The sequence below is a fragment of the Sturnira hondurensis genome, unplaced genomic scaffold (genome assembly GCF_014824575.4).
Source record: "Sturnira hondurensis isolate 20B ecotype Veracruz unplaced genomic scaffold, ASM1482457v3 Scaffold0010128, whole genome shotgun sequence".
Taxonomy (NCBI): domain Eukaryota; kingdom Metazoa; phylum Chordata; class Mammalia; order Chiroptera; family Phyllostomidae; genus Sturnira; species Sturnira hondurensis.
The window spans coordinates 34,141,321-34,158,549 of record NW_028082759.1 but is presented as its reverse complement, the minus strand read 5'-3'; the positions used below and the strand labels follow the sequence as shown (position 1 = coordinate 34,158,549).

Sequence of the window (17,229 nt, the reverse complement as noted above, 5' to 3'; positions counted from 1 at the left end):
AACAAATATCAAACATATATATGCACACTTTTTAATGGGATAAGTATGGATGGCTATGCTATACCTAACTGCAAGAGAGACCGGTAAACACAATGTATCTGTGTACTGACAAGAGTAAACAGATTTGGTGATCAGCTAGCACCTTCAAGAGCATAATGAAGAAACAAAGATAAATTAGAAATGGAGCTTGTCCTCAGAAATTTTATAGTCTATGTGTGTACACAGAAATCAATATCATGCTGTTATAGTATACTGAATATATATTGAGTATATATCATAGTCTAACTTCTGGTAATCTAGGAATAGACTCTACAATGATAATTAATTGATTTCTCCGGACAAGAAAAGTTTAAAATATTGTCCACTTTAATTCAGGGTCAGCTTCAAAGTTTCTTCTTCTTCTTCTTCTTCTTTCTTTCTTTCTTTTTCCTTTCCCCAATTTTGTCACTTCACAGCTTCTTTATTCTTTTTTAAAAATATTTTATTTACTTTTATTTATGTTTAGAGGAGAAGGGAAGGAGGGAGAGAAATATCAATGTATGGTTGCCTCTCGTTCGTCCCCTGCCAGGAACTGGGAACAGGCCTGCAACCCAGGCATGTGCCCTGACTGGGAATCGAACCTCGACAGCTTCTTTATTCTTGAGTTTGAAAGGTTACATTAACACAAGTCCATAGTCAGAGGAGTCGAATGGAACACTGAGGCATTTTCTAACAATTTGGGACCCAGTATTGATAGAGCCACCCTGTAGCTTTGAACTTAAAGATGTACCTAGATTAACAAGTAAATTCTTTGCATCTGCTTAATGGTATTCTTTACAATTTCCTGCTCTGAATAAAACAGAAATTAGAATTATTCTTTGGCACCAAAAGCAGACACATGGTCACGTGTCTGCTTGTGGTAATCAGTCTGCGTTTACAGATTTTCCATTCTGAAACCGGTTTTAATATTCTGGCCCAAATCTTAGTATTAAATGCACAGTGACACAGATCTCTAAGGGACCTCATGAATCAGCATACACCTATACAACTAACTTTAGACTCAATTCAGAATGGACCTGAAATCTAGAGTGAAACGTTAGATTCACTTATCCCACAAGGATGAAAAAGTGAAACGTTGCTGAATCCTTGTCAAATTATTGATAGTTTACTCGTCCCAAAAGAGAATTCTTCCTGACACAGCTGGAGGGCACAGTCCTGGATTAGCAGTTTCCTGTACGTGGTAATAAAATTTAGCCCATGGCAGGTGTTCATAGTGCGGCTGAGAATGGGCCCCGGCGTGACCCCTGGTGCAGAAAAAGGGCTGCGCTCCCACCAAAAGGATCTCCAGAAAATCGGAGAAGTGGGTGTAGCGCAGCCGAGAACCTTGTTCACGACCGCGAGCACGGGTACCTGGGGGTGGCCTCAGTTCCACTGCAAGGGACCCACAGCGCCCGGCGCGCTGCCGCAGGACACCCGCCCCACGCCACACCCCACCCTGCCCTGCAGGAGAACGCGGGAGGCGGAGAGGCCCCGCCGGGCCACCGTAGCACAGCGCTGCGGCAGGGGCGCTCCTCCCGCGCTGCCCTCCGCCCCCTGCCTCCTGGCGCTGCAGCCGCTCCGGGCAGGCAAAGCCTGCCACCGCGCCGTGGCTTCCTCCTCTGCAGCCGTTCGGCCCCTGCGTGACGCGTCGTTTCCTTCCAACATGGCGGCCATGGCAGGTCGGCGGTGATGGAGGCCAGTCCGCGGCCTCGGCGGGTGATCATCCCCAGAGCTAGGACATCCGTGCTCTTGGCAGGCCTCTGAGCCACCGCCGTCACGTTTCTCGGCCCCCAGCAGACGGCCGCCGGGGCTGGGCTCCCTCGCTGCCTCCTGGCTGGAGGCGCCAGTGAGGGGGGTGGCCGGAAAGCGACACCCCGGCTGGGAGAAGCAGAGGTCCTGCGGTACGGCCCTCCAGGGGCGACGTCTCTGGGGTGGTGAAGACCTGCCCGCTGACCCCCACCGTGGCTGGTCCTGCCCGCCCCTTCCTGCCCCAGCCGCTGCCCTCCACGCCTCCTCTCCCCTACCTCCACCCCCTCTCCTTTCTCTTCTCCCCTTCCCCCTCCTCCTCCTCCCGTCTAGCCGCTGGGAGCCGCAGGTCTGAAGAGCCGCAGCCTGCTTCTCTACGTCCATGTATGAAGGGAAGAAGACGAAGAACATGTTCCTGACACGGGCCCTGGAGAAGATTTTGGCCGACAAGGAAGTGAAGAAGGCGCATCACTCCCAGCTGCGCAAAGCGTGCGAGGTGGCACTAGGTAAGCCGGGAGGAGGCCTGGGGTGGGGGTGGGGGCGGGCAGCCTGGAGAGGGGGACGCCTGGGGGCTCCCACTGGCCGCAGCCTCTGATCTTGGGCAGCCCTGGCGGAGCTCTTGGCTCTGTGTCTGGAGTTGACAGGAACTCGGCTGCCAATGGGGCAGGGGCAAGGTAGAGGAGGAAGGGCAGTGTGCTGGGCTCAGGGAAGGCAGCAGGGCTTGGCACCAACTTGAGAGTAGGAGATTTGGTGGGTGGAATGTGCAGTGCGGCCAGGATATCACCCTTTGTCATAAAGCAGGAACGAGCTGTTGTTTAGCAGCTTGGAAATTCAGGTGGAGCCGATTTGTCAAGACCGGGTGTGGGAAGGGTTCTGTATCCTGAATTTCAGTAACTTTGTCGTTTGGCGTGGTACTTTGGGAAGATTGTGAAGTTGTTCCCTTGTTGACAGTCTTGAGAAGGGGCTTGCAAGAGGTGCAGCCTATTCTGACATTTCTCCGCCTCCACCACAGGGAAAACCGAGTACTGTTGGATCTGACTGGGCTGACTTGGAAGAACAAGACCAGAGGTTAAGGAGTGCGGGGTGGTGATATAAGAGTGTGGAAGGAAAGGAAGCTGGCTTTCATGAAAAGGACAGGGGGAGGCTTGAAATAGGGACAGCGAAAAAGACAATGACACCCACTAGCCACATGTCTGGACATTGGCAGCTGCTCTCTAGCTTGAATTGTGATTTATAGTTCAGACGGACAAGCTCCGGTGTAATGAAGCCCACAGCGGGGTAAATCCAAACAATACTTAGAGTGACGGCAGGCAGATGAGGAATTGTTACGGGGGGACACTAATAAATGTGTTGTATCCATTAAAGGTGAAAAGGACAGACCAGGACATTTAACACAAAGATAAGTTACTAATGCTTACATTTTATTTTATAGCACTGCAAATAGACTAGATCAAATTGACGAGGATCTAAGCTTGTTAAATGGGCTTTGGGGGAAAAAGCTCCCAAAAGGGGAAGAAATCCTGAATAACTTAAATGTGTGCTAAAATAGAGTTAAGACAGATTAAAAGCAACTTTGCCTTTTACTTATTAATAAAAAGGAGATGACTTTTAACGTGCTATAATAAGCCTTAATTCCCCCCCCCCCTTTTTCTTTTTTGGATCCATTAAAGTGGTGCCATGGAAAACATTACTGAAGAAATGTCATTAAAATTTTTTTTAAAATCTAGTATAGTGGGCTTATGTTTAGTTTTTCTGCCCCTCATGGGTCAGAAGTTCACCTTTTGTTATTCTTGCAGCTAAGGAAAAACCGAGGCATATGAGAAGACATTTTACACTGGTAAAAATTGAATTTATAACTGGATCTCGAAAACAGTAATTATTAAATTAGGATGTTATGAGTAAAGGAATGATTTTTAGCATTTTTAAAAGAATTGTTATATGTAGGTTTGTGAATAACTTCCAGGTTAAAGCATTTGAGATTCAAAATAAAGTTTTATTTTTTGAGATCATATTTTCCATGTTAGAGTATATTTTAACATACTAAATTATAAGTATTACACTGAAGAAATGGAGTGTGCTGTGTGTGTGTATGTATGTATATGTGCGTACATATGTATCTGTGTGTGTACATGTATTTATATATTCTCTCCAAAATGCTAATAATAAGGAAGTGTGTTTTAATGGAGAGCTCATTAGAAGTAGAATCTGGGACCCTGGGTTTATCCCAGTGATGTTGCATTGAAGAATAGTCAAGTTCCTGGGCCTTAACTTCCTTCTCTGCAAAATTAGGTTGTTGAACTTAATAAGATTATACATCCCCTCTAATGCACCATGAATGTGGGTGTACTGTTCCATTAACTTGTGCAGTGAGAATTCTTGCCATTCTTGATTGGCATCTCTAGATGGCTTATAGTTTTGGTCTGTGCCATTTCTAGATGGAGGAACTACTTGGTAGTGTGTATACGAGCTGTACGAGGATTGTCTATTTCAGATTTGCCAGTTTTTACTTTTTTACCCCTCCCATATATTTGGCAGAAGCTTGTAATGAGGAATCTTGACTACCCAAGCAGGGGATAGGCACCAGAGTAATTTTGCATTTGAGATGTTTAAGGCTTTTTCTCACATTTCATAAGTTACGTTTAGCCTCCTACAGACTCATTGAACAACCTCACAGTAGTTAATCCCCAGTGAACTTGATTTCTTCCCTTCTAGTCATCTGTATCGACATTATTACAAACATGAAATGACAGGGATAACCCATTTCATCTTTGCAGAAAGTATACTGTCTTGCAATAAGAAAGTATCCCCAAATATATTTTGTCCCTGGAAACTTATGGACCTCCCCCTTTCATTATTGAGATCTGGATCTGGCCTACTTTGGTCTCTTGATAATCTGTGTGACCATCAGTCAGGATGTGAAAGTGAACTGGAATGGCCTGGTTTGGTCATTCCTGTTCTCTATTTTGTAAGTGGGTAGGAGTTTGGTGAGTGAAGTATAGAGGTGAGTGTTACAACCCTTTAAATACACCAGCCTGCATTCATCTCCTCTCTCCATTAAACATTTTTTGAGCACTTATTATGGAACTAAAGGGAGATGGCCAGTAAACAAGGAAGTATATAGAATGTCTAACTTTTAAATCCTCTGTGTTTTAAAAATCTGTTGGCATGTGATTAGATTTCAGAGCACTGGTACTCAAAATTCAGTTATCTTTTAATACAAAGGCCAGTTATAAAATGTTTTCTCTAAGCAATGCTCAGAGTTCATTGCATATTCTTAAGAAAACTTTATTTTTTTAAGTACACTTTTTAGGAAATTTTACCTAGATTAGGGGATATTTTTACTCATTAAAACAAAATTTATTCTCAAATCAGTAAACAAAGGAACTTTTATTTTCAAAAAGAAAAATAACAAAAGCTTTAAAGGGTATGCAGATTATTTAAAACTTCTATCAAATTATCTTACATTTCAGACTTTAAGGAATGGTTAAAAAAGAAAAAAAAGGAAAGAACAGAACACTCACACCTACGTTGTTGCCATCGGGATGAAGCCCACAGGCCCAAGAACAGCTCCAGGTTGCCCTCTCTTGGTACCTGCCCACTACAGCTCTGCAGTGATCACCGCCTGAACTCTGCAGTGTTAAGGCCTTCTAGGCTGCCCTAGCTTAGCCTGATCCATTCCTACTTTCTAGAATCCTGAATTAAAAATAGTCTGGCCATCTGCTGGCAGATGAGACAACAGCTGAGCTATTTTTAGTTTCAAAGAATTTAGGATTGTTGTGGGATCTGCTTGAAGGTAGTATTGTTTGTCTCATGGGGAGGGTGCAGTTGAGCCATATTCCAAACACCTCTAGGTTTTAGGTGTTTCTTTGAAGTTAGGGGTATGACAAGCTCAACCCCGATTCTAACAATAGATATCTGTGAAGCTATTCTGCAAATGTTAGGTGAGCAAATTCATGGCTGGAAGCTGGTGCTGATACAGAGCAGGAGTGAGAAGGGTGACAGGAAGGTTGTAGCAGCCAGGGAGGAATGCTGGGGCAGTGCTAAGGGTGGACTCCCTGCAGAGATTCCAGAGAATGATGGAGAAAAAGAGGAATTATTAGGAAAGTGATTTTTTTCCCTGTCAGGGTATTCATTCATTCATTATATTCTAAACTGGCCCTACTGACTTAATTATCTTATTTATGAGGATGTCACCTGTAATGATAGTCACCCCCAGAAATGTAAATGTAATATTTACGCCAAAAATTTACAGAACTTGTTTCCTTCTGCCCCTCCAATCCCACCCTTATTCTAGTTAGTGGGGTAATAAAAAGGGATAGATGGATGGAGGGGAAATTACTCAAGTGCTTGTGGCCCCCATCTTATGCTACTTTTGGTAATTTTATTAATTTTTGTCACTTCACCATTTATGAAAAAATAATGACTTACTCCCAAATAATACCCTGAAGACTGTGAACATTTTAATTATAACTTAAGTCCATTAACAAGTCTTTCCTTAATGTCTAATGTAAAAGGTGTTTTCAGTAAGCCAAGCTTTCAGAACTTCTGAGATAGCTAGGAAAGAAGAATGTAATGAAATGACTGAAAAGATTCTATTAAGTTTGAGTTGAAACAAATAAGTTTGGGTCACACTTTCCATTGTGGAGACACATTAACCTGCTCAGTTTTATGTAGGGAAGTCTTCCCTCAATTTATTTCACCCTTTTCATCATCTGCTAATACTGTTAGCACCCCTAGGGAACATTATTCCTTGGAAGTTACTGTGGGACTCCGTTCAAGGGAATGAAAGGCAAAGCAGACAAAATAGCCTTTACTGCTGATGATAGGATTTCCCCATGAGAGTTACTGGGTTTGGGGAAAGCAGTGTTGACACCGTGGGGAAGAGAATAAAGTCAGAAATAAGCAGTTGGAAAGAGAGGTATTGAGACCAGCTGTTTGCTTGCCAGCTCTTTCTTTTCCATCTCATCAATGGCACGAAATTGCTTGTTTCCCCTGATGACATTGAACTTCTAGAGAAACTTCTCTTGGTAATGGTTTTTTCAAAGGAGAATGAAAGTATATTGTAAATGGGAAATAATTGGGGGAAATATTTGTCATATTCTTTATGAAACAGAGAACAAGATATTTGAAAAGGGGAAAATGCATGAATAAATTGTTGTTGCCAATCAAAATTAGGTATATTCTTCATTCAGATATTTGCTGAACTGAGCAGTATGTGCCAGATACTGCTTTAGTACTGGGCATGTAACAGTGACCCAAACATGCTTTCATGGAATTTACTTTCTAGTGGGTTGAGTCTGGCAGTAAAAAACAAACTAATATATTGGGTTGGCCAAAAAGTCCATTTAGTTTATTCTGTAAAATAAAAAAAAAATTTTCATTTTCACCAATAAGTTTATTAATTTGGATTATTTTGAGTGTGATGGCTATCTCCCACTGTTGGCTTCTAGCGGATAGAGGCCAGGGGTGCTGCTAAACACCTTTCAGTACATGAGACAGCCCCACAGCAAAGAATCACTTAGCCAAAATGTCAATGGCCCAAGAAACTTGACATACCATTTTGAAAACATTCAGTCAGTCACAGCACCTGCTCCATACACTGCACAAATCTATTTTGTTTGTTTGCATTTCATTTGCATTTTTACCTTTCTTCAAATAATTAAGCATAATATGTCAAACGTGTATTTTCTTCAATCTTCGATATTAAAATGGCTACACAGAAATTCACCAATTTTGATGAGATTTTTTCAGATGTGTGCTCTGATGTAATAGCTGTCATGATACAATCTAACAAAATTGTTTCAAATGAAGATAAAGACAACTAAGCACTACTGGAACCATTGTATGGAAAAAGCTAAAACAAACTTTTTGGCCAACCTCTATATATCGTCCGATTATTATTATCTGAAGGAAAAGTTCAGGAGGTTAAAAGGTAAACGACTGAGGATGCAACTTTAGATAAGATGGTCAGAAAAGGTCTTTCTGTGAGGTGTAATTTCAGTAGAGAAGTGACTGAAGAAAGATTCAGCCCTTCAGATACCTGGATGAAACAAACAGTGAACAGGATAGGTATGTGCTTGGTACATTCAGGAATGAAAGGAAGTTTGTGTGTGGAGAGTGAGAAGTAGGGGGAGAAGAGGTGGCTTTGGATTTTATTTAATCTGTGACGGAAGCCACTGGAAAGTTTTGTATAGGGGGAATGACAGCAGATTGACATTTTAAAAAGCTTATTTTGGCCAGAGATGGTAGTGATTTAGACCACACTGCTGGTAGTGAGAATAAGCATTGGTTATTATTGGCTTTAAAGAAGCCTACAGAATTTGCAGATGGGTTGGTTGTGTGGCACAGTCTGGTAGCCAAAGTTATACAGGGTTGTTGGAGACAGTATTTGCTGGGATGTTGATGAACACTGGGAGAGAAATGGTTTGGGGAAAATAAGTTTATATAGTAAAATATTTGCATCCATCTCTTTATGTGTATTTTAGAATTTTTTAATGATAGAATTTCCTGATTGTGATATAATAGGATATCTTTTACTGAGAATGCACAAAACAATTTCAAATTTGAATTGGCAGGGTATTTTTTTAATTGAGGTTTTTTTCCCTCAGGAAGCAAGTCTTTTACATGGTTTTAATTTTATGGTCCACAACTGGCCTGGTTTCTTGCTGGGATAGGATCTTTACAAATGTAATTACTACGAATCTCAAGGTGAAGTCATTTTGGATTTAGTGTGGGTCCTACATCCAAAGACTGGTGTCCTTACAAAAAGAGGAAGGAACACAGACACAAACGAAGAGGGCCGTGTGAAAATGAAGCAGAGATTAAGGTTACTGTGTCATAAGCCAAGGATCTCCCGAAAGTCTCCAGAAGGTAGGAAGAGGCAAGGAAGGATTCTTCTCTAGAGCCTTTAGAAACAGTATGGCCCTGCTGACACCTTGAATTCAGACTTCGGGCCTCCAGAACTGAGAGAGAGAGCAAATTTCAGTGGTTTTAGGCTGCCAAGTTTGTGGTAACTTGTTAAGGCAGCTCTAGAAAACTAATAAAAGTTCCTTTCATCCTAACTTTTCAGAACTGGTTTGCTCTATTTGAGCTTACATTTGTAGAATATACAATTTTATTGGGTTTTGCTTTATTGCACTTCACAAATACTGCGTCTCTTACAACTCTAAGGTTTGTGATAGCCCTGCATCAGGCAAGTTAATGCTGCCAAAAAGATTATGATCTGCTGAAGGCCCAGATGAATGAAGATTAGCATTTTTTAGCAATCAGTATTTTTTAAATAAAGTGTATGCATTTTTACATAATGCTGTTGATCACTTAATAGACTATGGTACGGTGTAAACATAAATTTTATACACACTGGGAAACCAAAAAATTCATGTGACTCTGTTTACTGAGATACTCACTTTATATCATGGTGGTCAGGACCCAAACTGGTAACTTCTACAAGGTATGCTCATTTATGTTTCAACAATCAAATGTTCTCTTTGGCTGGTCTCTGTTTAAAAATTCTCAAAAGCAGTTATTCTGAGGCTTTAGTATCCATGAGTCTTTTTAAAAACTTCTTTAAAAAAAGAGTCCTGACTCCAAATATTCAAAAGTTTTGTGTTCTATTTTAGATATTTTCTTTTGCTTAGATTTAGACTTGATAAAGCTACATTATTCTATATAGCTTATGTTATCTTCTCATTCAGAAAAGGTTGTGAAAGACAGCCTTTAAAATAATTTATATCGCAACACCTCTGCCGGTATCTTAGGAAAACTTCGTGTGGGCCCTGGCTGGCGTGGCTTAGTTGGTTGGGCATTGTCTGCAAAGCAACAGGTAGCAAATTTGATTCCATTCAGGGCACATGCCTAGGATGCAGACTCAGTCCTCAGTCCAGGCTCAAACCAGAGGCAGCTAGCTGATCAATGTTTTTCTCTCATATTGATATTTCTCTCCCTCTCTATCCCCCTCTCCTCCCCCCCTATAAAAAACAAAAGTAAGAAAATCGAATTATAGATACAAGTTTGAGACATTGTACAGAGATATTAATGAACAGATAAAAGAATATGGAGTTTAGAAGAGAGTTCTAACCTAGAAATATAATTTAGGAATCATTAGCATAGAGAGAGAGAAAAGCATTGATTTGGTGTTCCCCTTATTTATTAATTAATTAGTTGATTTTCATATGTGCCCTGACAGGGATCAGACCCACATCTGTGGCGTATCAGGACAGTGCTCTACCCAAATGAGCTACCTGGCCAGGGCCTGTTTACTTTTAATGATACGTAAGTCCAGTAAACTTGGCAGTTTATTTTTTTAAATAGATCCTTTTTCCAGACCATTTCAAAAGGTAAATTGGGGGAAAGAAATCACCCACAGCATTATTAAGTAGAGATAACCATTGTTAATTTTATAAAACAATAACTTTATTGAACTATAATATATGTGCTATAAAATCTGCTCATTTTAAGTGTAATTATTTTTTACTAAAGTCATTGAGTTACACAGCCATCACCATAATCCAGTTTGAGAACATTTCCATCATCCTAGTAAGACCCGTAACTGCCCATTTTCCAATAAATTCTTGTTGCCCATTTATAGTTACAGTTAATCTCCAGCTCTAGGCATCCAGTAATCTACTTTGTATGTCTACATTTGCCTTCTTGTCTGGACTTTTCGTGTATGCATAGTCATACATATGTTGCCTTTTGTATCTGGCTTCTTTCACTTAGCATAATGTTTTTTAAGGTTTGTGTGTCAGTATTTCATTTTTTATTACTAAGTAGTATTCCATAGGGTGGAGGTACCACATTTTGCTTATTTATTCCCAGATGATGGACCTTTGGGCTGAATGAATAATGCTGCTATGAATATTTGTGTGTAAGTCTTTATGTGGACCTAAATTTTTATCTCTTTTGTATAGATCCCTAGGAATGGAATTGCTGGCTCATATGATAAATTTGTGAATAAATTTTTAAGAAACTAAGTTGTTTCCCAAGTGGCTGTACTATTTTACATTCCCACCAGCAATGTATCGGGATTTCTTATAGGTCCTTGCCAGACAACATTTGTTATTGTCTGTCTTTTTTAATTTAGCCATCTTGGTTAATATGAAGTGTTATTTCATTGAAACATTGTTAACTTCTTGAGGTTTTTTTTTTACAAACTTTATTCTACACACATAAACATACATGAACACATGCTCTTCAAAAAAAAAAGAGCTATGTATCCCTAACCAGTGTGACTCAGTTGTTTGGGCATTTTCTTGCAAAGTGAAAGGTTGCTGGTTCGATTCCTAGTTATGGCACATGCCTGGGTTGCAGATTTGGTCCCCAGTCAGGGTGCATACAAGTGGTGATTGATATCTCTCTCTCCCATCAGTGTTTCTCTCCCTCCCCTACTGTCTCTCTAAAAATAAATAAAATCTTTTAAACATTTTTGAGCTATTTAATTTCTAAGGCAATAGTAGGAGAGAAATAGACATTTATCAGTTTTTACTGTATGCTAAGTTCTGTGCCAATAAAGTACTTTATTGGCTTTATCTCGGTTAATCCTTAAAACAACCCTATGTGCTTAGGGTTGGCCAAAAAATTCATTTGGTTTTTCTCATAAGATGGCTCTAGTAGTGTTTAGCTGTATTTAACTTCATTTGAAACAATTTTGTTATATTGTATTGTGACAGCTGATCAGAGTGCATTTAAAAAAACATTAAATTTGGTGAATTTTTGTGTAGCCATTTTAATGTTAAAAATGGAAGGAAATGTACAACATTTTGGCAGATTATGTTTTATTATTTCAAGGAAGGTAAAAATGCAACTGAAATGCAAAAAAAAGATTTGTCCAGTGTATGGAGCAGGTGCTGTGACTGATTAAACATTTCCAAAATGGTTTGCAAACTTTTTTAAAAATATATTTTATTGATTATGCTATTACAGTCCCATTTCATTCCCCTCCAGCCTGCACACCCTCTGCCACCCACATCCCCCCTCCCGTTAGTTCATGTCCATGTGTCATAAATTCTTTAGCTTTTACATTTCCCATACTATTCTTGCCCTACCCCCTGTCTATTTTCTATCTACCCTCTATGCTACTTATTCTCTGTACCTCCCCCGCCCCTCCTCCCACTCCTCTGTTGCTAATCCTCCATGTGATTTCCATTTCTGTGGCTCCACTCCTGATCTAGCTGTTTGCTTAGTTTGCTTTTGTTTTAGGTGTGGTTGTTAATAACTATGAGTTTGCTGTATTTTTACTGTGCATATTTTTTATCTTCTTTTTTTATAAGTTCCTTTAACATTTCATAAAATAAGGCCTTGGTGATGATGAACTCCTTGAACTTGACCTTATCTGAGAAGCACTTTATCTGCCCTTCCATTCTAAATGAAAGCTTTGCTGGATAGAGCAATCTTGGATGTAGGTCCTTGCCTTTCATGACTTGGAATACTTCTTTCCAGGCCCTTCTTGCCTGTAAGATCTCTTTTGAAGAATCAGCTGACAGTTTTATGGGAACTAATTTGTAGGTGACTGTCCCCTTATCTCTGGCTGCTTCAAGAATTTTCTCTTTCATTTTAATCTTGGGCAATGTAATTATGATGTGCCTTGGTGTGTTCCTCCTTGGGTCCACCTTCTTTGGGACTCTCTGAGCTTTCTGGACTTCCTGGAAGACCATTTTCTTAGCCATAATGGGGAAGTTCTCTTTTATTGTTTTTTCAAATAACTTTTCCACTTGTTGCTCTTCCTCTTCTCCTTCTTGTACCCCTATAATTTGGATGTTGGAATGTTTAAAGATGTCCTGTAGGTTCCTAAGCCTCTCCTCATTTTTTTTTTTTGAATTCTTGTTTCTTCATTCTTTTCTGTTTGATTGTTTCTTTCTTCCTTCTGGTCCACTCCATTGATTTGAGTCTCAGTTTTATTCCCATCACAATTGGTTCCCTGTACATTTTCCTTCATTTCACTTAGCATAGCCTTCATTTTTTCATCTAGTTTGCGACCAAATTTAACCAGTTCTGTGAGCATCCTAATCACCAGTGCTTTGAACTGTGCATCTGATAGGTTGGCTATCTCTTCATCACTCAGTTGTATTTTTTCTGGAGCTTTGATCTGTTCTTCCATTTCGGCCATTTTTTTTGTCTTGTCTCGCCTGATACTTAGTGAGGGGCTGAGGCTTAGGTGTGTTCACCAGGGCGGGGCAACCCATTTGCTGTATGTGGGGCAGGGTCAGAGAGGGAACAGTGGCACTTGATTTGCTCGCTCTTGCATTTCAGTCCCTTCTGCCACTTCCCCCAAGCAAACTGGGCTCTTCTGGTTCTGATTTCTGTGTGGGTGGGCTTGTGTACTTCTAGGTCCCTGTGGGTTTCTTCAGTGAACTCTCCTGTTTGAAAGTCTCGACACCTCAACCCCCACAGGTGTTTTCAGTTGGTATTTTTAGGCTTTATTTCCCCTATCTGGAGCCCTGGGTAGCGTGGTCTGTCTTGCTCCCAAGTTTCACCTGAATGTGTGACCGCCTGGTCAGCCAGCCGCCTTTCGGGCCTTGCTGGGTCTGCTCACTGCCACCCCGTGCCTGGGGTCTGCCCACCACCACCTGTGCGCTCAGGGTCCACCCACTGCCATTTTGCACGCCCAGGTCTGCAAGGCAGTGCCTTTTTTTTTTTTTTTTTTGCTGCGACCCCTCTCCACCTGGCAGCCCAACTCTACCCCGCCTACCAGTCTGGATGAATGTGTCTATTTTAACTCCTTGATTGTTGGACTTCTATACCGTTCAATTTTCTATCAGTTCTGGTTGGTTTTTTGTTTCTAAATTTTTGTTGTGAGGAGGCATAATGTGTCTACCTATGCCTCCATCTTGGCCAGAAGTCTTTTGATAACTCTCTATAGTCACACCCTTCTCCCCATTTCTAACCCCTGGCAATCACTGCTTTGTTCTATGTCACCATAATTTTATCTTTTTGAGAATGTCATAGACATTAAATCATCTATTATGTAAGCACTTGAGCCAGGTTTCTTTCACTTGGCATGTCTTTGGGATTCATCTAAGTTGTTGCATGTATTAATTGTCTGTTCCTTTTTACTGCTGAATAACATTCTATTATGTGGAGGTACTGCAGATTATCTGTTACCTACTGAAGGACATTTGACTCATTTTAGTTTTTTTGGCAGTATGACTAGAGCTATTGTAAAGATTCATGCATAGATCTTTATTTGAATTTAAGTTTTCATTCTCTAGGTTAGGTAACTGAGGAGTGGGAATTGCTGGGCATATGGTAGTATAACTATAATAAACATGCAGAGTGGCTATACCATTTTACATTCTCACCATTGATGTCTGAGAGTTCCATTTGCTCCACATCCTTACCAACTCCTGCTGGTGTCTCTGTCTTAACTATTTTTAAACTGTTTTAATAGATGGATAGTATATAATTGTGGTTTTCATTTGCATTTTCTTGATGACTAATGGTGTTGAATATGTTTTCAGGTATTTGTTTGCCATGCATATATCCCATTGGTGAGGTGTCTTAAGTCATTTGCTCATTTAAAAATTTGGTTGTTTTCATACTGTTGGGTTTTAAGAATTTTAAAATGTGTATATTTAATACACACACAAGTCCTTTGTCAGATATGTGATTTGCAAGTATTTTCTGTAGCTTACCTTTTCACTTTCTTTTTGAAATTTTTTATCTTCACCTGAGGACATGCTTATTGATCTTAGAGAGAGGGGTGGGAGAGGGAGAGAAAAGCATTTATAAGAGAGAAAAACATTAATTGGTTGACTTTCATACATGCCCTGACCGGGGACCAAACCCACAACCTAGGTATATCCCCTGACTGGGAATTGAACCCTCAACCTTTCTATTTGCAGGGCAGTGCCCAACCAACTAAGCCATACCAGCCAGGGCCCTTTTCATTATCTTAATAGTGCCTTTTTCAGAACAAAAGTTTTTAATCTTGATATAGTCCAATTTATTAACTTTTTTTGAATATCTGTCCTTTTTTTTCATTGAATTGCCTTTGCACCTTTATAAAAAAATCAGTGGGTTATATTTCTGTGGTTTGTAGTGGACTCTATTCATTAGTGGTTTCTGTGTCTATTCCTTCTCCAGTACCACATTGTTTTAATTACTAACTTTAAAGTCTTAAAATGGGATATTGTGTTTCCTCCCTCTTCATTCTTTATCATAATTATTTTGTCTATTCTAGTTACGTTGCTTTTCCTTGTAAATTTTAAAATCCCCCTTATCTACATACAGAAAATTCTGCTTGAATTGTGATTGGCAGTCGGTTAAATTTGGAGATAAATTTCAGAATTGACATCTTTATTGTATTGAGTCTTCTAATTCATGAATATGGTATGTCTCTCCTGTTGTTTAGTTCTTCTTTGATTTCTTCAGTACACATTTTGTGTGTGTTTTGTTAGGTTTACATGTAAGAATTTCATTTGGGCCGGAACGATGATAAAAATACTGGTTTTTTTTGAAGTTTTGCTTTCCAATTGTTTATTGATAATATATAGAAATTTCATCATATTTTGTATATATATGTTAAAACCTTGTTAAATGTACTTAGAAGTTCTGAGAGTTTTTCTTCTAGATTTCATGGGAAGTTTTTTCTTAGTCATGTCATCTGTAAATAAGGACAGTTTTATTTCTTTGTAATCTATGTGCCTTATTTCTTTTGCTTGCCTGTTGCACTGACTGAGACATTCAATGAAAAGTTTAATAGAAATAGTGTGAGTAGATACTTGTGCCTTGTTCCTGATCTTGGGGAAAATCATTCAGTTTTTCACTGTTAAGTTTGGTGTTAACTTATTGCTTTTGTAGCTAATCTTAAAAGTTGAGAAAGTCCCTTTCTATTACTCGGTTTCTGAGAGTTTTTATCAAGAATGGATGTTGAATTTTGTTAGATGCATTTTTTTTCTGCATCAGTTGACACTATCATGTGATTTTTCTCTTCCTTAGCCTGTTTACATGGTGGGTTACATTGGTGATTTTTTTTGAATATTGAATTAGCCTTGCATCTTCGGAATATGATTCTTTTTAGAGGTTGCTGGATTCTGTTTGCTAATGTTTTGTTGAGGATTTTTGCATTCATATTCATGAGTGCTATTCATCTGTATTTTCTTTTACTATACTGCCTTTGTTCATGCAATGCATTTCTGATACTTAACTACCTGGGGTCAACTCACATTTGACAAGTTTAGGGCACAATCTTCCATAACAAAACTGTGCTCATTTTAGATGCCAGCCCCAAGCCCCAGAGTGTCCAGGCCACCCACCCTTCTGACCAACTTGCTGTAAATCCAGGGTTCTCATTATCTCCCGAGGTTTGTTACAATAACTAAAAGAACTCAGGAGAGTGCTATACTTGGCATTACAGTTTTATTATAAAGAATACAAATCAGGACCATCTAAGAGACCCATTGGGCAAAGTCTAGGAGAGCTCAAATGCAAAGCTTTCATGTCAAAGGATGCCTCACTCTCTCCGGATCCACATACTCATGTATCACCAACGAGGAAAGCTTACCTCAGCTTTGAATGTCCAGAGTTTTTGTTGCAGTTCCATTACATAGGCATGATTGATTGAATCATTGTCCTGAAATACAACCCAAAGCCCTGACTTACAGTGCAGTTCTTGCCATGTCTCCATCACTGCTCCTTCTTTATATCTTATATTGAACAGAATCTGTGAGATGTCTGACTAATTACCAAGAATGTTAACACTTAGAGTAAGTGTTATTGTTGGTTTTCACTGTAGTCACTGCAAGTTGTTAATAGTGAATAGCTACTGCATTTTTTTGTATCTAAATATTAAGTTCTGTTAAAAGATCGTTTTCATAATCCATGAAATCCATTTCTCTAGATGCTCATTTTCACTTAGTGAGGTTTTTTAAACTTTGATTTTTCCTGTATTTAATACTTTAGTGTCATTAGACTGGCACTTGATCTGAATCCAGTGAAGGTTTTTATTTTGTATTTTATGCATAAAGTCTGGAATGGAAGGTAAATTATTTTTTAAAGTTTGTAATTACAGTTGATGTTCAGTATTATTTTCTATTAGTTTCAGTTGTACAACATCATGATTCAACAGTTATAACTTATGATGTGATCCCTCTGATAACGGTTACCTACCTGGTACCATACACAGTTATTACAATATTATTGACTATATTATCTATGCTATACTTTACATCCCTGTGACTGTTTTGTAACTACCAATATGTGCTTAATCCCTTCATCTTTTTCACCTATCTACCCCCACCTTCCAATCTGTCAATCGTCAGTTTGTTCTCTCTATCTATGAGTCTGTTTTGTTTGTTTATTTTGTTGTTCATTCCACATATAAGTGAAACGTGGTAGTTGTCTTTCTCTATCTGACTTATTTTGCTTAGCATAAGAACCTCTAGATCTATCCATATTGTCACAAAGGATAAAAATTCATTCCATTTTATGGTCAAGTAATATTCCGTTGTGTCTATATATTATATCTTC

At 39.5% G+C, this 17,229-nt stretch overlaps 1 protein-coding gene across 2 annotated transcripts in view; it reads left to right on the top strand.

Annotated features, from left to right (window-relative positions):
• The first annotated feature begins 1,996 nt into the window (after nucleotides 1-1,996).
• Nucleotides 1,997-17,229, top strand: part of ARFGEF1 (ARF guanine nucleotide exchange factor 1) — a 107,842-nt gene continuing 92,609 nt past the window's right edge. For both annotated transcript variants that reach the window (XR_005068300.1, XM_037058675.1), the window contains exon 1: nucleotides 1,997-2,270. Coding sequence is in view for 1 of the 2 variants with exons in the window: in XM_037058675.1 (XP_036914570.1) it covers nucleotides 2,147-2,270 (124 nt within the window). In the remaining variant the exon portion in view is untranslated. The remainder of the gene's footprint in view (nucleotides 2,271-17,229) is intronic.